Consider the following 21,214-nt stretch of genomic DNA (forward strand, 5'->3'; position numbering starts at 1 on the left):
GTCATCCGTAGTATTTATTTGTTGGTGTTTGTAACTAGGTTGGTCATATTGATTGAATTTTCAATTCCATACAAAACAGTTAGATTTACTTTACTTTTTGGCCACAGACTACATAATTAATATGTGCTATACAGGGGAACCATGCAAATGTCTATGGAAATCATTCCCATTGAAGCCATGCAGTATTAGTACAAACAGAGGTCTGGAAACATAGCACATTTGTTTAGAATTGGTAATGGGGTCATTGTGTTAATTACATCTTCTTTAAATGTAGTTACTAAAGCTCAAGCAGTTGTTTACTGCACATGTTCAGTTTATCCAGAAGAAAACGAAGTTGTTGTTAAGAAAGCACTGGAATTTCAAGACCATGGGACCAAAATACAACCTTATAGGTAAGAAAGGACAGGATGCTTCTAAATAACTCAACCAAATATTTTTAAAAATGAAAAATTATGATTTTCTAAGTTTTCTGAAGATATTCCATTTCCTTTTTGTTAGACTTTAATATGCCCAAGTCGCCCATCTTCTTATAACATTAATATCAGTTCTGTAGAGCCTTTACAATGGCTTGGTATGAGCATTTTCTTGTACACTAGATTTATGTTGTTATTGTTAAAGCTAAAGCCATTTTGGCCTTGACTTATTGTTTTCTGGAAAAATTGAGTCTAAACTTATATCCTGAGTATTAGATACATCCATTCCCCAGTTAGAAGAAAAATAAGTATATAAAATATCCTGAGAAACTAGAGAGAAAATTGGATATTTATTATCTGAAAACATCCATTTCTTAGACCCTTATATATAGCCTTTGGCAACCGCAAGACTGAGGTAAAAATAGCCTAAATAACTAGTATAGTAACTTCTGTGTAAAATGTTGCAATGAACTGGGGATAGAGAAGAATAACAGTAATACTACAACTGAACTATGTACATCAAGATAAGGAGTAGGAAAAAAAGATAAGGAGTAGATATAAGACTCTACAACACCAATTAGTTCTTCAAATCTTTGACAATAATGTATTTAAAAATGTTTCCTTCTATTTTTAAAATGTTTTTATTGATTTTTAGAGAGAGAGAGGAAATGATAAGAGAGGGAGGGAGGCAGGGAGGGAGGGAGAGAGAGGAGAGGAGAGGGAAATATCCATCAGCTGTCTTCTGTATATCCCCTATTAGGATTGAGCCCCAAACCAGACATGTGACCTGACCCGGAATCTATCTGTGATGATGCTCAATCAACTGAGCCATTCCTACCAGGGCTCCTATTTTTACTTATTATTCATGTTTTGAAATTTTCTTTTAATTCTTATAGAAGAGTCTTAATATGCATATGCTTTGCTTCCTTCTTTTACTTTGGTATTTTTCTTTTGTCCATTCACAAGTGGACATGTTAATCACACCTGTATTTCCCTTCCTTATTTAGTAATTTCTGTTGGTAGCTAACAGCCAATCTTATGTTCTAGTGATTCCAACATAGCATTGGCTAAATCACCATCTAGTGGCAGAAAGGATTATTGCAGATATATAACCAAATTCATCAATATAGATGATCATTTGTTAGGAATAAGGTTTCTAAGAATGTAATATAGCAAAAATGGAGGAACATCCGTACTTTATTTCACTAGATTTTATTTCAGGTAAACCATTATTATTAATCTATAATATGGTATAAAATACACAAGTAATATTTAGGGACATATTATAAATAATCTGGGATTTGGGCTCAAATTAAAGAGTATATATTCAAGAGGTCTATAATTACTTGTTGGGGATACTGTCAAAGAAATTATGAATTACTTAGAGAAATACACTATATGGTCTCTAAGAATAATTTATTAATTCCCAAAGTAGTAAACTTTAGGTTTGAAAGCAATATTATATGTCATCTAATCTAATCACCTGTTGCTAACTTTTCCTTATAATATCCCAGAAAGTTTCACCTCATTTTAGACTTTAGCCATCATCATACTTACCTATGTCAATGCAACTTTTTTTTGCTGCCCCTATTATAAAAACTTCAGTTTTATTTCATTATAGAAATACTAACTTAAAAAGAATAAGTTTTTCCACATCCCACTTAACTATATAACCCTTACCAGTTTGACAAGGTTGTGCACATTTTAAGTTTTAATTGGTATTGTCAAATTACCCACTGAAATATACACTCTTACAAGCCTGTTTACCCACAGCTCCACAGATGCTGGGTTTTATCAGACTTTAAATTTTCACCAGGCTGATGTGAAAAGATGAGATCTCTTTGTTGATTAAATTTTCATTTATCTACTAATGAGTTTGGGCACATTTGCTGTTTAGTGACTGGGAAGTGTACTGTGGAGTAAATAAGAGTGAGGGTTCTAGAGCAGTAGACTTCAAACATTTTTGCAGTGTTTGAAAAAGAAACTCTCTCAAATACCCTACATGTTTTTAAATAACTATATAACTTTTTCTGTTTTAAAGTCTAATATTGTCCACTTGATGTCTAATATTTTTTATCATAAGGTTAAATAGTTGTTTAATATATTATTTCTTGAATGTTCTATTACACATGTGATTTAAATATATTTCCGTTAAATCTTTGTATCTACAGATTTATCTTATTCTCAATTTATGGAAAAATGATGAATTTGTTACCTATTTTACAAAGCTAGTTGTCGTGAAAACCAGATTGACTTTGTCAGAAAAGTCTGAGTTTTAAAAAAATATATATTTTTATTGATTTCAGAGAGGAAGGGAGGAGAGGGAAATAGAAACTGGGATTCGAGCCTGCAACCTGGGAATTGAACCGTGACCTCCTGTTTCATAGGTCTATGCTCAACCACTGAGCAACACCAGCTGGGCTACTTTTTAATTCAAATAAACATATTTGCTAATATATGCCCCCATGAGTTTCTTCTAATTTTAATCTAAGGGATAGATATGTGAAAATAAGGAGTGGGGAGTAGAGGGGAGAAAAGAAGAGAGGGAGGGAGAGCAGGAAGTTCAAGAACAGAGCTGCACTCTTGAGCTGTCCCTTTGTTTAGCAGTACATCGCAGGACAATGTACTATAACAAGGCAAGTGAGTGCCTTTTTGTTAAGTAGGAGAAGGTACCGTGGGAGTAGAGGAAGGAAAGGTGGCTGCAACATGGATTATATTACCTACCTCAACGGATCTTTGTGGAGATTGAATATATAACTCCATGAACATGCCTGGCACATAACAAATGTTTAATAAAGGTAGCCTGTTCATATTCTTTACCGCCTTTTCAACTGTATCATTCCTCTTTTTCTTCTTTTTATGTGCCTTGTCATTGTGTATTAGGGATATTAACTATTTTCGTATGAACTACAGATATTTTAAAATAAAATTTTAATTAAATTGCTTTATAGAAATCTCACATTTCTGTGTAGACAAGTATATCAATCCTTTCCTTATGGCTGGTGTTATATTGATCGTTAGCTTATACATTTTTTTTACCAGTTTTCCTTTAATATTTTTATATTTAAATAATAGATTTATCTGCTGTTTATTTTGGTAAAGGAGTAAAGTACAGAGAATGCTCCATTCCCACCCCAGAACCTTCATCTCCTTCCCTCTACTGATTTAAAATGCCTCTGTTTTTTTATGTTACAATCCTGCATATACTTCTGTGTGAGTCTGTAATTCTATTCTACTCTGTTGATGTTTGGCTATTTCTATTCTAATATAACAATGCTTTAATTATTATAATTTTAAATGGTTTCCTTCTCAAGTTGTATTAATTTTTTTTTTAAATTTCAAAACCCCTACCCACATTTGTGTATCATGTAAAACAACCCAAAGATGCATAATGAAAAGGTTAATAATTACCTTCCTATATCTCCTCACCTCCAAATCCCCAAATGTCCAGCAGCTGGAACAGGGTCCTGGAGTTCCCTTGATGAGCTGGTGTAACCCTCTGTTTCTTTCTAATATGTGAAGGTGTGGAGGGAGCACTGGGAGAGCTGGGGCAGCTAGAGGGCACCAGAAGAAATATTATTACCACTGGTATAGCCACAATAGTGTGTACCAGTCGAATATCAGCCGCATGAGTGTGTGTGTACAGACATACCTCAGAGACACTGCGAACTCAGTGCCAGAGCACCACAATAAAGTGAGTCGACATCTTTTTGCTGTGGAGGGTCTTGCCTTCAATTTGTAAATAACGCAACATTTGTGAAGGGAGATAAAGCGAAGTGCAATAAAATGAGGTATGCCTGTATATAGATAATATATACACTAAATATATGGAACGGTTCCTATTTTAATAAGTTTTAAAAATTGAAATGTTATCCACAAACAATAATTCATCATTCTAAAGTACATAATTCACTGCTTTTTAGTATACTGAGGAAGTATTTTTAGTATATTGTGCAACCATCAGCACAAGTTCCAGAACATTTTTATCACCCCAAACAGGAACTTTGAACCCACTGAGGAGTCACTTCTCATTCCCCTGGTCCCCTAGCTCCTGGCAGCCACTTAGATACTTTTGTCTCTACGGACTTGCCTATTCTAGACATTTCAGTCAAATGAATTTATATAATATCCTGATATCATCAACTCAAAAAATCCCAAATGTCATCATCTCAGTCAGGTGTGAGACTCTGGGTATGAATTATTCAAAGAAATGGGCTGTCAACTGGGGTTTGGAAATCGTTTTGCTTTGGAAGGGCATTTCTAGAAGGTTACCTGACCAATCTTAATTATGGACTACTAGTACCATTAAAAAAGAGCATACTAGTATATGTAGTTAAAATACATCATAGCCTATCAGATAAGTATTTATTGAATACCTGTTATATACCTGAAACTCTTCTAGGTGCTAGGAATATATCAGTCAATTAAAACTGACAAAAATCCCAGCCTTCATATTTACACTGTGGAGCTATGTTCCAAATTGGGAAGAAATGATTATTATCAGAGAGTATTTTTTAAGTGAAAACATTTCTTTTTATTATTTCTATGTATAGAGAACATATATGAATAGGCCTTAGAAATTCAGTTTGTTGGTTACAAAGTTGGCAAGAGGAGCAACTAGTTCTCTTGCCTTTATCATATAGCTCTAACTACTATTATACTAGTATTTTAACAGCTCAGTTCAGCATAAGCATTTATTACAGCACCTCCATTTGCCAGATGCTTTGGCGTGTCATTTGAGGTCATGTGTGTTTGCCCACATTCTAAGTGACCTCTCCATCCCTTTTCTCATTGTATGCCCCAGACACATGGAAACACTTGCCATACCCCAAACAGACATTTTCATGTTCTCCTTTCTGTCTAGAATCACCTCCTTACCTTATTGGAAACCTAATATTCTTAAAGACATAGCACTGAGGCTACTACTTCTGTGAAATCTTCACATTTGATGTCTCCCATGGCCAGAGTTGATTGTATTTTATTCTGTATTACCATGTAATTTTGTCTCTAGTTTGCTCAGCATTCTTATTTGTGGTTCTTTATATTGTGAACTGAGTAGTGTCTACAATTAAATTGTAAACCATTTATGAGAATCAATATTTTATTTATGTGCTTTGCACAGTAGGCAAATCATTAATACATATACATTTAAAATGGTTTTAAATTTCAGAATATAATAGACAAAATTATTAAGAGTTTCTGATATTTTAATTTATATGAAAAGTTTTTATATAAATTTTGCCTTGGTTAAATAAATTTTAATTGTAAAAGTATGGAAATATAAGAATTATTTATGAATGAACCACTTATTATTAAATAAGAAATTAAATATTAAATACAAAAACTAAAACATTTTTTAAAACATATTAGTGATTAGAATTTTTTATTTCTGATATGAAGTTTTTATTATGAACTTTCTTGAACACTACATAATTCATTCATTAATACTAAAAATGTTATTGGGAAGAAAAATGTAGTTAAAATGCTAAGCCAAATTTTTATGTTGTAATTGTGCAAAAGGTAAAAGAAGGAAGTCATACCTGGTGTAGTTTGACAACATGTGGAAGTAAAGGATTTTTTGGATTGTACCTTTGTGATTACTATACATATTAACCTGTTTTCATTATGGGAGCCTTTTTTTGGTGTTAACATATTAATGATTTGGGAAGAGTTTTTAATTTGCTAAAAGGTTGGTATTCTTGGCATAGTTTTTTTTTTAAAGGTGGAGAACTTGGGAAGTAGACTAAATTATGAGTAAACATGAAATATTAGAGTTTTGTTTTTTTAAAAAATATACTTTATTGATTTTTTACAGAGAGGAAGGGAGAGGGATAGAGAGTTAGAAACATTGATGAGAGAGAAACACCGATCAGCTGCCTCCTACACACCCCCTACTGGGGATGTGCCCGCAACCAAGGTACATGCCCTTGACCGGAATCGAACCTGGGACTCTTCAGTCCACAGGCCGATGCTCTAGCCACTGAGCCAAACTGGTCAGGGCGAAATATTAGATTTTAAAATTATAATAGTACTAGAGGCCTGGTGCACAAATTCGTGCACTGATGGGGTCCCTCAGCCTAGCCAGTGATTGGGGCTGACTGGGGCCATCTCGCCCAGTCCCAATTGGGGCCAATGGGGGTCGGCTGGGGAGGGACTGTGGGAGGTTGGGTGGCCTGGGCCGATCTAGGCTGAGGGGGGCCAGCTGGCCGGGGAGGGACCACGGGAGGGCTCCAGGTATGTTGGGCCCTCTCGCCCAGTCCCAATTAGCTGGACCCCAGCAGCAAGCTAACCTACCGGTGGGAGCATCTACCCCCTGGTGGTCAGTGGGCGTCATAGTGACTGGTTGAGACACTTAGCATATTATGCTTTTATTAAATAGGATTGTACAGTTTCAGTATTTTATCCTAGCTTGGAATTTATGTTTAAATGACTGGTAAAACATAATAGAAGAAGACTTGTTGCAATTTACTCACTCCCTCCATTGGCAAATTAGCCTTTCTAACTAGGACTGTTTGCTCCTATCTCCTGCAGGCTTAGTCCTCCTGTCCTTCCACTGTGTTCCTTAAAGGAAGTACATTCATCTGCTGATAAATTCTTCAGAATGGAGCCATCTGAAATTACCAATGGTTGTTTTCTTTCTGTTCTAACAAGGGAGGTAAGGAAACAACAAATCCTCAGGAAGTCTCTGAGCATTTTGTTAATAGTGTGCTTATTTTATACATAGTTAAAGGGCAGGAATAAGAATTATTACTGTATGGCAAAAAAACAACAACAAACTTATTTTTATCTTTATATTTCTCCTGAGTATTCCTCTCTTGCCTGTTCTCCATCCCCACTTCTCCATACACTTTGTCAACACCTAGTTCATCTTATTTCACATATAAGAAATAAGCTCTGTCATTTTTTTCCCCCCTGTCAGGTTCATAAATAAGGAAATTTAATTACAGAAGTCATTTGCTGAGGCTTATGGGATATATTAGAGACTAAGGCCTAAAAACTACTTCTTTTAGTATAATGTACTCTTTTATTTCTTCTGAAACATTGATAAATACTTGTAATATACACACTAAATCAACTTCCACATTTAGTGCCTGCTTCTTTATTGTAGCGGGACCCATCTGAGACAGTGTCTGTGAAAGATGTGTTGGCTCGCGCTGCAGCAAAGGGTCTACTGGAGGGAATTGAGTTGGGTAAATCTTCAAAACGGGAGAAGAAGAAAAAATCAAAAACAACATTGCCAAAAGCTCCCTCTACTGACAGTAAAGGCATTCAAGTGAAAATTGCTGAGTTTCTGAACCGAGAAACTAATGAAAATGCCAGTCGGTCACAGACAGCAACGACAAAAATGTCTCTTCTACAGAAAGGTACAACTCAAGTGGGTACTTCCTCACAGGTCAGAAAACCCAGCAAGCCTGCTGCCAATCCCCTGGTGCCTGCATTTATGAAGAACACATCTCTCCCCAGACCATATGAACGTCCCACAAACTTCGTGAGACCTCGCCCTGAAGACAAGATGGTGGTACTGAAACCCGTAGAAATTGTTTTGCCTCCAGTAATGTTCCCATTATCACCTCCCCCAGGGATCAGACCTCATATACCAGCTCCACATTTTTACTATCGTTGGTTTGCACCCAAAACTGTTGTGCCCGGCTACCATTCCACGCCACCAATCGCCAGAAAAGGGGAAAAGCCTAAAGGAAACTTACCTTCTTCCTTCCTCAGACATCGGCGACCGTGGCTTTGACTGTCTTGTATGTGTGTGGTGGTTTTTCTACAGGGTCAAGAGCAGGGTTTTTTCAGCGTGATATTTCTCTGAAGGTTAGACAGCCCTACACAAGATACCCATCCTTTCAGTCACTTAGTGTCTTCTACATGTGAATTAGCTTTAAGAGAGTGAGACAAGTGAGACAACAAAATAATGTAGGTGGTTAAGCAAAGCAAAACTCAGAGATTTCAACATCTCAGTGCTGATCTGTTCTAGAATGTCCACGTGTAGACTCAGCAGCTGTTAGAACTTGTCTCACCCTTGTTAACTTTCAGTGGGGACCTGGGACACCACTTTGAAAAGAAAGCTGCAACAGTTTTTCCTGAAGGGAAACACTGCCTTGTTCACAGGCTTTTTTCCTAACTTAACTTTTGAGGCAATTTAGTAGAAAGCACAGGTGTGGAAAAGACGCTGGCCCTCTCTCACCGACTTTAGATTGCTCTTCAGTGTCTAGTCAGTCACAGTTTAACATTTTCAGTCACTATCAAGGTTCACTTTTTCTTAAATATTAAAACATGCATGAAGCCAGGGATGATGTCTGAGTAGGAAGAACAGGAAGCTCCAAAGTTCCAGGTGTGGGTAGGTCAGATGTCCAGGTAGAGTGAACGCTATTTCTCATTGGAAGAGCTTCCAGGATCTTGCGCAGATCGGACATAATCAGCCCTCCCTTCTATTTATGCCAAATAAGATGGTAAAACAGTGACTATAAGCAAATTTCCATCTAAATAATAATAATTCTATGGAAGAGGCAAACTGTTGAATACAAGTGACACTGAAATCTACAAGTCATGTCAAATGGCAAACAGTAATCAAATTTTGGTAAATCATTTCTGATGCACAATGAAAATATAGCAGTATGTTAATTATATTAAAAATCAGTTAATCTTGACTATATGATCAATTGTCTACCAAGAATTGGTATGATTATCATTTCTGGGCCTACTGATTTTTTTTCCCCCATCATGGCAAAAGAAATTGCTTGACATTAAATGGAATAAATTACACCTAGAAATCCTATTGTTCAAAAAATGTTCATAGACACATTCATAAAGTTTGAATTTAAAATTCTATTTTCAGAATCCAGTTGTGTTGGACAGTGTTATGTAAATTTCTGAATGTTCAATTCAGGTGGCATGATTTTAGTAGAATATTACCTCTTCCAGATGAATGTTTAGATCTGTTTCAGCTCTGATGTTTTATTCTTTATTTTCTCACTTGAAGTGAGGATAAAAAATGGTGAATATCATTTTAGTAGTAATAAATTATTTTTATTTTAGCTGAAGGTTTACATTTATCAGTGAAATTGCCAATGAAGAAAGGAAACAAAACTTTTTATATTTGAACCAGACTATATTTTCAATATCAAAAGGATTCCCATGTTAATTATGACTCTTACAATGTACAAATATTTTAAATGCTCAACTTATTTCACTAATTTCAATAGTTAAAAACTATGTGTTTCTTTGCTCTAAAAGTTATAGTGTTTCACCCTCTTATTCCATCTAGCTTAGAGTGTTCCATACCTCTGGGAGGCCAGTGCAGCTGAATTGAACTTTGTTTGGTATTTTATCCCAGAAATCCTCTATCCCTTTCCTACCCTCTTCCCTCTGCCCCAGGCTGAAAAGTACTCCATTGTCCAAAAGTAGCAGGTCTGAGGTTTTTGTGGTAAGTTATATAAAGAAAACTCTTACTGTTAGGAAATAGTTCAGGATATTTTTCTGATGTCTGTAGCAGCATGATTCATGTCATGTCACTTTAGCCGCTTACATTCAGAATCACATAACATGCACCTGCCTCTGAATCATTCTTCTCTTAGAAGTATATGGAGATCCTGATTAAACCATTCACTAAGCCTGCAGGTTTCTTTGAGAATCTCTAAGGGCATGGTCAATTATTTAGATACTGTGGTAGAGTCAGAAAGGAAAAGTACTTGGGATAAAAACAATATTTGAGAATTCTAGTGAAGTAGAATTAAACATTGACATTTTTCTTTCTTGAGGTTCCTAGAGAAAGGTGTTGCAAAAATCTAAAATAATACTGTAGATATTCCAATAGCAAATTCAGATTTTTATCTAAATTTACCACTATATAATACCTGAAACCAAAATTAAATTTTGTTCCTTGAGAGTAACTGCCTTTGATAGAGTAAAAGAGATAAACTATCAGGGGGAAAAGTAAGATGAGCAAAGAATGGGAACATACTTTAAATTCTGTTTCCTTCTTCCACATGTCTAACATTTCAACTAAGTCAGATTTAACTGATTTGTTTTTCTAATTACCTTTGACTTGGGATTTAGTGCCTGTACAACTCTATTCTTCATTCTTTGATGTCAGGTTCTTTCTAGTTCTTACCAGATGGAAATATGCAACAACTAATCAAAACTGAATCTTACATTGCTGAAATGATTTTTAAATATGTATTCTTATTGATTTTATTGATTCCAAAAAGGAAGAGGGAGAGAGATAGAGACATCAATGATGAGAACCACTGATCGGCTGCCTCCTGCATGCCCCACTGGGGATCAAGCCCACAATCAGGGACATATGCCTTGACCAGGAATTGAACCGTGACCTCCTGATTCATAGGTCAAAGCTTAACCTCTGAGCTACGCTGGCTGGCTGAAATAATTTTTAATTTGAGGTAAGAATAATCTGAAAATAAAATGACTATCGTGGAGAACTTCCATTTTTATTTCTGCATGTATGTGACTGACATGCCAGATAAATGAGCCAAAAACTTTGTGCAGCTAAGTTTATTCTCACAACATATTACATTTAAATGTGTAAAAGTGGTCAACAGTAAATGGGCAAGAAAGCAAAACCAAATGTTCTTTCAGGATAAACAAGCTGCTTTGGGTGGCAGGGAGAGCTCTCGATAAATTGTGAGCAGTGCGTTCCCCTGAAGCTGAAATACACTTCATGTTGCTGGCTATGTAACAACCTGTTAGCTGTGGAATAGGGAAGTCAGTCTGGCAAGCCAGAAAGCGAGTGGTTTCACTAGTTAAATTGTGCTAATACCAGGGAAATGTTTCCCGAGTTGTTTGTGAAATTTTGAATGTGTTGAAATACTTACAAAAACGAGTGTGTCTAATGAGAAAAGGAGGGAAGGTTTAGGGCTCCTAGTAAATGACCTTCCGTAGAATCATTTACCAATGTCGATCATAAAGTCATAAAGTGAATTTTTTTAAAAAAAGTAGCAGTGCCAACAGGTTATCACCAAGAACTTATTTTAATGGAAATGAGAAGAATGTCCCTTCATGCAATAAGACACAAACAAAAAACAATGGTTCTAATGAGCTCTGGGTGGAAACAAAGGCGTGTGGACATGTGTCTCGGAGATCACACACGTTGTGATATAAAAATGCAGCACCAAGCAGTGCTTTAGTTTGCAAAGTAAAAACTTGAGCCCTAGGCATGTTGGCCATTCCCCTTGATGCCGCCCATGAGCACATATATGAGGTGGCAAGTCTGTGTCTGTCTAGCTGCTTGTAAAAAATAAAATGAACTTTAAGCATTTTCATCTACATAGTCCAATAAAAATGTGACTACAAATCATTACAAAACCACCTTTTAGGCAACGAATAGTTCACTGAGATTACGTAGACCTGGATACACTGTGAGATAATATCCAGTAAAGATAATACATTAACACAATAATGCAGTATATTTCAGTAAAAATAGAATAAATAAAAAATATTTTAAGCTGTATTTAACAGGTTAATTAAAAAAATGAGAAGACATACAAGGCATAGTGAACATGGCTGCCTGTTTACCGAAGGACAGACATAAAGAATGCATAGATAACAGAGTGTCGCTACAACATCATGTCAAACACTGGTGTCCCTGCACAGAAACACACACACACTTTCATATATACTTTTTGGCCATGGCAGAAAGTGTCTGAACATACTGTTTAACATAAGTAACTTTACAAAATTAACCACATTTCGTATGCAAAGCTACCTTCAAAACAAAGCATCTGCAGTAACGTTTTCAATATGTAAAGGCTATCATTCATTTTAATGTATTCTATAATTGCATATATAAATCAGTTTGCTACTTAAAGCTAGCTCAGTATGCCTGGTCCTGTAAATAAACAAACATATGCCTTAAAAAATGAACACAGGGTTCTGGTAGAGATTTCCAATATAAAAGTGGATTTGTTGTTCAGAAGTTTGAAGTTTATCATACTAAAACATTTCATTGTGGAGATCAAGATGAAAGAGGATCATGATTGAATTTGAAAAGCTTTCAAAGGGCACAGTATGGATTTTCTTAATGCAATAATTTCTGAAAATGGTATTGGTTACTTCAGATAGAAGCATATAGGCTGGTGAGAAGTATAATTCATTTCTAGAGGGGCATCTTTTTTGTCATAACATGAAGGTGCCAGCCACAATTCCAGAATTCTGAGAGGGAACAGAGGCAGGAGGCCACTCCTCATTCCATGTTCTCTGGTGGCTAAGCTGCGTGGATTAGGACTATCTCCACCACCCCTAACATCATCTCTGGAAAATTGCCTGGGATTCTGTCCTCTCCAACACACCAGAGGCACCCTGCAGGACAGCCCTGGGCCGAGAAGGCAAGGGTTTTGTAATTCATACCAGTGAGAAGAATTCCGCCACATTTCCTACTTCTACAGGGAATGCTGCGATTTCCTGACCATAATTGGGTTTGCCCAGAGTCAGCGTGTGAAGATGCCCTGGCTGGTGAGGAAGCGGCACAGTCTACAAATGGGAGGGGAAGCCTGGGTCCTAGTCCTGGTTTTCTCACCAACTTTGGTCAGACCTCAGGCTTGGAGACTGAGCGTCTCGGTACTTCATGTTTTTATTTCTCAAATGTGTTTAGTACCTTCTCTACCTTATAAGGCTCAAGTGTGATAAGGATGTGGAAACCATATGACAAGCACATAGCAGGGGATATACAGAAAGCAGTTACTTTTGTCACTGGATGTTGTTAACGTTGACATTAAAAAGTAAGACGAATGTTTGGATTGATTGCCTTAGCAAATTCCTTTTAAAACAATGTTAACAAGGGTCTAAGTCTGTGACTTACAGCTAAGTTTCATACCTATAGAGAGAGGAGGAGGAAAGCGTTAGTTTTGGGAAACTTGTTAAATAGTATATTGTCCTTATGTAGATTTTGCTCTGATATGAAATTTTTAAATCTTGAAAATATAATGAAAAAAAGATAAATTAAAAAATACAGCTAGTGGAGTCTAACAAATTCTGATAGTAAACACATAAATCCAAGAAAGGTTCAACTTAATGTAATTTGTTGCCATGGGAAATAAATGATGGACAGACAGCTTTCTGGGCAAAAAGCATTAGGGTAAGATTGAGCCAGATGCAGAATCCTAGCAGACGTTTATTTAGGAGGTGGACTGACAAAATAACGTGTGGTAACAATATAAAATATAAATGGCATTTCCTCAATTCCAAATTGCATATTGGCTAATTAGCAAACTAAGGACAAAAGGCTTACGAGGAATACTTCATTTTAATGTTGTTTATGCAGAGAATGGCCATAGTGAACTATAATTCTCTAGCTGCATTGTACAATATAAGGCAGAAGTTTGAATATGTCCCACCCAAAATGCATTATGATTTTGTTAACCTCTTCCTTTTTCTTAATCGGTTTGAAAACCATCTGAAAAGAAAGGCTATTTTTGTTCGATTTTAATTTCTGACATTTGGTTTGTTTTCAATTGTGAAGTTTCATTTTTCCCCCCAATACCCCACAATCAGCTGCAGACATGAAATGGTGTCCACGTGTCGAGCTCGTCAAGGAAAGCGGCCAGTCGGTTTCCATTCTGATGCCAATAGCCAATTTTGACAACGAAAAGGTCCAATTTTATGAATTTAACTAAAAACCATCCTATTTTTACAGCATCTCAGTGGTGTCTGGGATGCAGTGTCTTCTCCAATGTTGAACACAGGACAAAGTGCTGTAGGACTGCAACGCTGCTCAGGACAGATCCTGTCACGAAGACCGTAACCCGGGCGTCATTCACTCCAAGGACTCGGCATCAGTTCGCGAGGAGGGAGGGGGGTGGCCACATTCTTCCCTGTGTGTGTGAAGTTAATCATGTTCACGATATTTACAATAAGAAAAAGACCTTCCACGGCTCATGATGTAACTTACAGCAAAAAAATTAGTCATGCTTCTTTTCATATCACATGATGGTGGCAAGAGAGAGAACATGCTTGTCTAACACTGTTCGGTGAAGGATACATTTTCTGAAGACAAAGCATCAGCAACTGAATGGAAGGCCGGACACTGTCCATGTTCTTTAGTGTAGCTATTCGATCTCCAGGGAAAGGTGACGGGACCCTTTAGCATCCGCAGCTACGGCGTTTCCGTGACAGGGCGTTTCTGTTTCAAAGTGTCAATGAGGGACAAGACCCCGCGTTTCACATTGGTTGTGACCCGTCTGGTCACGGAGTCTGCTGGCGGAGGAGGTGGCCGGACTTTCTGTGAGGGCGGCCTGGCTACCAAGCACTTCTGGTATCGCAACTGAAACAAAACAGGGTTGATGGTCGTTAATAACGTATCATCCCTTCTTGTCGAATGTGATTTTAATTAATCACCAATACATTTACTCCCCAAAGTTAACGACCTAGCTCCTAAACATGAATCCAAGAAGCTAGCGATTTTTTTCTTTAAGCGGAGTGTTTTAAATTTTCTTAAAAGATCCTGAGGCTTGACAAAGATGCTTTGGCTTTTGCCATCTTTTTCTTCCATCCAACTCCTCCCTCTACTTGTCCTCTATATTGATAGGCTGCAATTCACACTCCTCACAGTCGAAGAGCAAGTCTAAGTTTTACAAGTCTAATACAAGTCTAAACCTTAATGAATTAATTAAAAGAATCCATTATCCTGGCACCACGGACAGTTTCTTATCCTTCAGGAAGAAATAGAATAACACAATCCATCTGCTTTTGTATTAGACAAAGAGAAGTAATTCTTAAAAATTAGATTAAAAAGGTTAAAATTTATCCATTTTTTTCCTAATCCAGACACCTGAAAATAAATCCATGACTGGTTTTTTAAAAATCTACTTAAATATTAATAATTCCCCCAGTACAGTGTGAAACAGGCTGATGCTCCCCACCCCCACCCCGAGAAGCATAAATCATTTGTAGCAAGACTCTGGGTCACAGTGTCTGTCAGCCCGCAGCCTCAACACTAGCCCCTTCCAACCCCAACGCACGAAAAATGAGTCACTGCGTGTCTCCTCTGTGTAAGGTACCTGCCAGATCCGCACCACAACCCAGACTCCATGCTCTTAGAAGTCGGGGTTGTTAATGGGCAGCTGTGGCACATGGCGCACTGGACCAGGAGTTCCTAATGCGAATGAGGCAGTTCCAGCGCGAGTCAAAACTGCCCCATCCCTCTCCGCCTTTTCCTAAATGTCACCAAAATATTTTCGGCTGGGCTCTACCACACAGCTGCAAAATCTGCCTAACAATTAAGTAGATTCAAGAGAATATGTTCACGCCACAGACATCTCAGATGGTACAGATTCATGCATAGATATTTCAGACGGAGAAGCATACAGATGTGATTCAGGACGCTGGCTTCAGCGTATAAGGAAAGGTTTGATTTTATCAACGGGCCTTATACGGGACTGGCTGAGCCTCTTCAGCGGGCTGCCCCAATGCCATTAAAGTAGCAAGTAAATGAGTAAAAAATTGCTTCTAAGACATAAAATGGGCCTGGGAATCAGAAAACTGTAACCAGTGATAAAGCTAATTATTTAATTGCCATTGGCATTTGAAATGTATAATTAAGGCTGAAAGCTATTCATTTTATGACTAAAACCATCTGTTATGATCATTTTCAATTTCATGACATACCTAAATAGTCACCCTCCATTTTTGCTTGGCTGAACTCTCCCATCTTCTCTCTTCTTCACATAGTCCCTGCATCCCCTCTCAGTCTCCTACGCCCCGTCAGGGGGTTCATCTCTACTCTTCCCGCACCCCAGTTTCCCCTACTCGGCCCTGCTCCTTTATAAGCATAATCCTGGCTCCACAGAACCAGGGGGACTTGTACCCCTGATAAAGGACTGTGGTAAGGAAGCCAGCTAATGAGTGCACTAGGTCTTCCCTTCCCTTCCCCATCCGCCCCTCTCCATTTCAAAGGGGTCTTTTATGATAAAAGTCAACCAGCTCTTTTCTTGTTCCCCACCTCCGTTATCTGCCATCCACCTCATTTCTTCCCCCTCATGCTTCATGCTTAACCTAGCAACATGCTGTATGGAAAACCACAGAACTCCCTCAACTTCTCTAAACCCACGTACTCTTGCATTCTTGGCATCTTCTGGCCAGTCTCAAAGTCACTCTAACCCAGCAATTTTCACCCTGTGTCCCACAAGGATTTAAAAACATGCAATACCTGACTATTTAGTCAGGGGCACTGACCTCTTTTCCCTCAGAGTGTCAAATAAAAAAAGGACAACAGCCAACACAACAATAGCCATTTGGTGTGAATGAATCAAAATCATACCTATTTTTTTTTTTTGGTCAGATGGCCAAAAAGTGTATTTTTTGGTGTGCCACAGAATTTTAGTTATTGGGTTGTGTGCCATGAGATGAAAAAGGTTGAAAATCGCTGCTCCAACCCAATTAGCAGGCTAAGCCCCTCCCCAGGCTCTTAATCTACCACCAAGACCTTGCCCCAACCACATATCTATGACTCCATTCCGGTCGGCTTTACTGGTTCATTTCCCTCAACTCCATCATGCAAGGATGCTTTCTTAGTCCTACTTGAATTGCCCAGAGTCCAGCCCATAAGTGGATTAAACTAGATGAAGCCCCGGTACTTCAAATTCAGAATCTCCTCTGCACCCCCTTCCCCCCACAACCCTCCCGCCATGAGACTCTCCACAACATCTGCCAGGTCACCTGCTCCTGGTTTCCATGCTGTGCAACCCACGTCTGGACCAATAACCGGGCTTCCTGGTTGACGTCTCCACCCCAGACACCTCCTCCCAGCCCATCTTTCACTTTGTTTTCTTTTTTTTTGCTCTCGAGTACACTTTTAAGACCTACTATGGTCAATCCACTCTCCTGCTTAACAATCTTTGCTGAAGATAAACACTTTGGCACAGCATTATGGGCACTTCACGATATGGACGCTGCGTCCTTCCACTTGGCTCCACCGCCCCCACCTGTGTTGCTAGGAGACACCACGCTTCAGGTTGATGCCCACATTCACACAATCCCTCGCTTTTACTAGGACTTTCTCAGTGCCAGCATCACTGGTGCTCAAAGTATTTTGAATGACAAAGTATTGTTGTTTGTTTGAAATCATACAAGATGCGAAGAGCATTGGGCTTTGGTACCCAGAGCAGGTGGGACTGAACGCAGACTCGCCAGCTCTGTGCCCAGGGCCCCCTTCTTTCCTCCGAGTCTCTGTCTTCACATAAATAAAACAACTAACTACTGCCTAACAGGGTGGTTGTAAGGACTGAATTCATAGACACGAAGTAAATAAAACATGTAAGAACAGTGCATATAAACCAACTCTCTGGAATAAAAACCATTCAAATCCACTAATTTTTTTTTAAGTACTGAGTTGGTTCAAAACAGTACCAACTCATACATGACCAACATTTCCTGATCACATCCTGAAATTAATAAGGGACTAAGAACAGAATCCTTAGGCTTGTGGTTTCAAAGATCGTCCTTTCCAATGTTCCTGGAGTCTCAACGGAATTTGGCTCCATCCGGCCCTGCTTCTTGCAGGTGCCCGCGCCCCTTGACATGGCAAACTGTTTATCACAATTGAGTCTGTCCCCAGGAGTGAGAGTGTTACACGGTAAAGCATTACTTTTAGGATCAGACTCTTCTCCTTTTAAGTTAGTGACTCTGCTCCAATTTACAGCACAGAAAACATAACCAGGGCCGTGCAGTCGAACCAGTCCCCGCAGCGGGATACTCACCATGCAGGCGGCCTGCACCGCCTCGGACACGTTAGCGGCGTTAGGCTCGCACCAGAACACGTGGCACTCGAAGCGCTGGTTCCCGGTGTCCATGATGAAGGCAAATGTATGGATATCCTTCCCGACGCCCATGAAGGACAGAAACCGCACGCGACACTCCACTAAGATTTCCTCTTCGTTCTGCAAGACACACTGCTCAGCAGCCCACTCTCAGGGAGCCAGGCAACAGTCACAAACACATTCAGACCCTAAGTCAGAGATTCAAGCGTGGAGTGGCCCCCTCTAGGATTAAAAAGACACAGCCAGACCGAATCTAGGAAGCAAGTGTCCCCAGGGACCGGAAAGGCCATCGCTGCTGAGGGTGTCGCATCCTGGCATTTAATCCCGCTCTGAACTACACACAACCGAGGTGTGTGTTCCGCTCCCTATGCACGTGCTCCAAGCCCGGGGCTCACTGAGGATGGGGCGATGTCATGCATACTTCTTATATGTTCCCCACATAGGCCACCCATCTGCCCAAGTGAACCCACTGGAAACCCCACGGCCCCCAGAGAGAAGGAACCGCGGGATCTGTCCCCATCCAGGTCTTCTTCCCAAGCTAAACGGCACGCTGAGTCATATTCTACCTAAAACCGTGTAAAACACAAAGTCTCCAAATCATTTTTTCTCTTTCACAAACTGGCATCCATATGATGCAGTGTGAGGACTGTTCGGGATGCATCCTTACGAATACCACGTCCTTTGCAGCAGCAACCATATGCAAGTTTAAATTAGTAAATACAACCAGCACGGTGACTTGTGGACCACTAGCACCTTGACTTATTAAACATTCACGCAGGTGCTGTGGGATTAACAGGCCAACTGAGCTGGTCTGGGAGGCCTGGGAGTTTTCTTGGGAGAAATTGTGTTCAAGTGGAAATCTGGGTGAGGCAAAGGCGTGGAGCACAGGCGCAGGAAAGGGCGCGACACGTTTGGAGACCGAGGAAAACCCAGCGCCGCACGCTGGAGAGGCAGGCAGGGTCAGTGAGCGTCTCACTCTTCCTCAGAAGGGGAAGGGGGCCTGAAGGTGACCTGCTGGAGGACAGAGCCGCCGCCAAGGATGCGCGGTCTTTCCATGGCGGTGTTTCACGGAGGCAGAGGGTGGGAGAGTCTGCAGCCGGCCTGCCTGTGTTCGTCCTGACCCTGCTGCTTCCAGCTCGGTGACCTGGGGTAGTTACCTAACCTCTCTGTGCTTCAGTTTCTTCAACCACAAAGTTGGGATAATGTGAGTGGAGGCGAATGCTGGCCTCACTCAAGATGACCAGCGGCCCCTGCTACTACCAAACCGTAGGATCTCCGATAATGGAAGCCTCTCCTGCCCCCCAACCCCAGAAAACACAGCCCACTTGCCCCTGGAGCCCGAGAGGGACCAGCCAGAAAACCAAACCACCAGTGCGATACTGCTAGTGCCTTCCAGTCACCACCAGCAAATGTGTGCAGACACCCAGACACAAAGGGCAAAGCTTTTTTTTTTTTTTTTTTTTTAATGGAGGCTATTTTAATCATAAGCAAGCACAGCTCCCCAGAGCTCCAGCCCTGGCTAGGTACCTAAGTTTCACGGAAGACTCTTGTGTCCAAAACCCCAGTGTAACCCAGACAGGCCAAGGGCATGCGCCACCCTTCTTACCTTCTCACTGATGACAGTCACAGTGGCATCGGCCACGCTCATGTTCACGGACGGCCAATCCTCCTGGCTGGACGAGGTCATTAGACTCTCTATGGCATTGTTCAGGGTATCCATTCCTGAACGGATTGAAGGAATCATTGAAAAAGGCCCTACAGCTATTTATCACTCACAAACGGGGGCCCAAATCACCCAGGTGGATCTTTTTTTATAGCCCGAGGAGACATTTCATTTCTCATGTTTGCTTAAAAAAATAAAATGCCAGTTTTTTCAACAAGAAGGGTCACGAGAAATCTGAGATGTAGTGTGTGATGTCCTGTCTGATCGCCACATGCTCCTTCCTCTTTCTCTCTCAGGGTTCCCCAGCCCTGACTGTAGAAATAGTACTCGAGCAAATGCTACGTTTTTCTAAGCACAGAGCTTTGGAAGGGGACCCAACAGAAGCCAGCATTTATGTTGTTGCTTCAACAAGGCCAAGCATGGGTGGCAATCTTTACAAAAGTTGTAGGAGCTATTCAATGGGACCTTTTAGGAGTCACCCTCCATGGCCTCCCAGCCCCCTAGCCCGAGGCAATCAATTTCTATCTAGAGATTTGCCTGTTCTGGACATTTCCCACTGGAACCAGAGTATGTGGGCCTCTGTGACTGGCTTCTCCACTTCCCACATGTGGTCAAGGTTCATCACGTGGCAGCGTGTGCCAGTGCGCCATCCCTTTTCCTGGCCAAGTAAGACCCCCCTGTCTGCACCACCACACCTCATTTGTCCACATGTCAAATGAGGACATCTGGCTTGTTCCTACTTTTTGATTGTTACAACAAATGCTGCTGTGAACATTCACACACACGTTTCTGAGAGGACGGATGTTTTCATTTCACTGGGGTTAAGTGCCTAGAAATCCCTGGGTCAAAACGTGACTCCATGTCTGACATTTTGAGGATCTGCCAGACCATTTCCCCAAGCAGCGGCATCATTTTACACCCCCAGCAGGACAAGGGTCCATCCAGACCAAGGCCGCACCTCCCGCCATCTCTCAGCTTCCTAGGGCCAAGCAGCCAGGCCCTGCCCCTGGATGTGAGCTGACTGCTGTGTGCACGGCTTCCCGGTCACACCTTGAAGGGAAAGCATGAGGACTCCCCCAGCCCTCCCCGCTGGCAACCAGGCGACAAGGACTGAAGCAGGCGCCCTGGCCCCAGAGGCGGAAGCCCCACTGGAGGGCAGCAAGCCCTGGTCATGCTTCTCTGGAATGCTGGGTAAACGAGAAACAGGTGCCACTCTATCAATGTCCCTGTGTTCTGGGGATCAAGGGACTCAGCCTGTCCTCCTCGCTCTCTCGATCAGGACTGTCTGTGTGCTCTGGCTGTGACAGTGCAAGGGCTGGTTCAAGACAAGGAAAGGGGCCGAAACAGAAACCCAACCTTATGGG

General features: G+C 40.4%; 2 protein-coding genes across 12 annotated transcripts in view; one reads left to right on the forward strand and one right to left on the reverse strand.

The window, feature by feature from the left end:
- Positions 1–9,192, forward strand: part of NSUN7 (NOP2/Sun domain family, member 7) — a 37,626-nt gene extending 28,434 nt beyond the window's left edge. The window contains exons 9-11 of the mRNA XM_005877463.2: positions 275–392; positions 6,945–7,068; positions 7,522–9,192. Of these exons, the coding sequence (XP_005877525.1) occupies positions 275–392; positions 6,945–7,068; positions 7,522–8,157 (878 nt within the window). The 3' untranslated portion in view covers positions 8,158–9,192. The remainder of the gene's footprint in view (positions 1–274; positions 393–6,944; positions 7,069–7,521) is intronic.
- A 1,724-nt stretch (positions 9,193–10,916) lies between these two features.
- The window catches only part of APBB2 (amyloid beta (A4) precursor protein-binding, family B, member 2), a 261,166-nt gene continuing 250,868 nt past the window's right edge, over positions 10,917–21,214 (reverse strand). For all 11 annotated transcript variants that reach the window (XM_014548710.1, XM_005877464.2, XM_005877467.2 and 8 more), the window contains 3 exons: positions 19,794–19,909; positions 18,128–18,307; positions 10,917–14,694 (listed from right to left, as the gene is read on the reverse strand). In XM_014548710.1, the coding sequence (XP_014404196.1) occupies positions 14,527–14,694; positions 18,128–18,307; positions 19,794–19,909 (464 nt within the window). In that variant the 3' untranslated portion in view covers positions 10,917–14,526. The remainder of the gene's footprint in view (positions 14,695–18,127; positions 18,308–19,793; positions 19,910–21,214) is intronic.

This window comes from Myotis brandtii, unplaced genomic scaffold (genome assembly GCF_000412655.1).
Source record: "Myotis brandtii unplaced genomic scaffold, ASM41265v1 scaffold520, whole genome shotgun sequence".
Classification (NCBI taxonomy): Eukaryota; Metazoa; Chordata; class Mammalia; order Chiroptera; family Vespertilionidae; genus Myotis; species Myotis brandtii.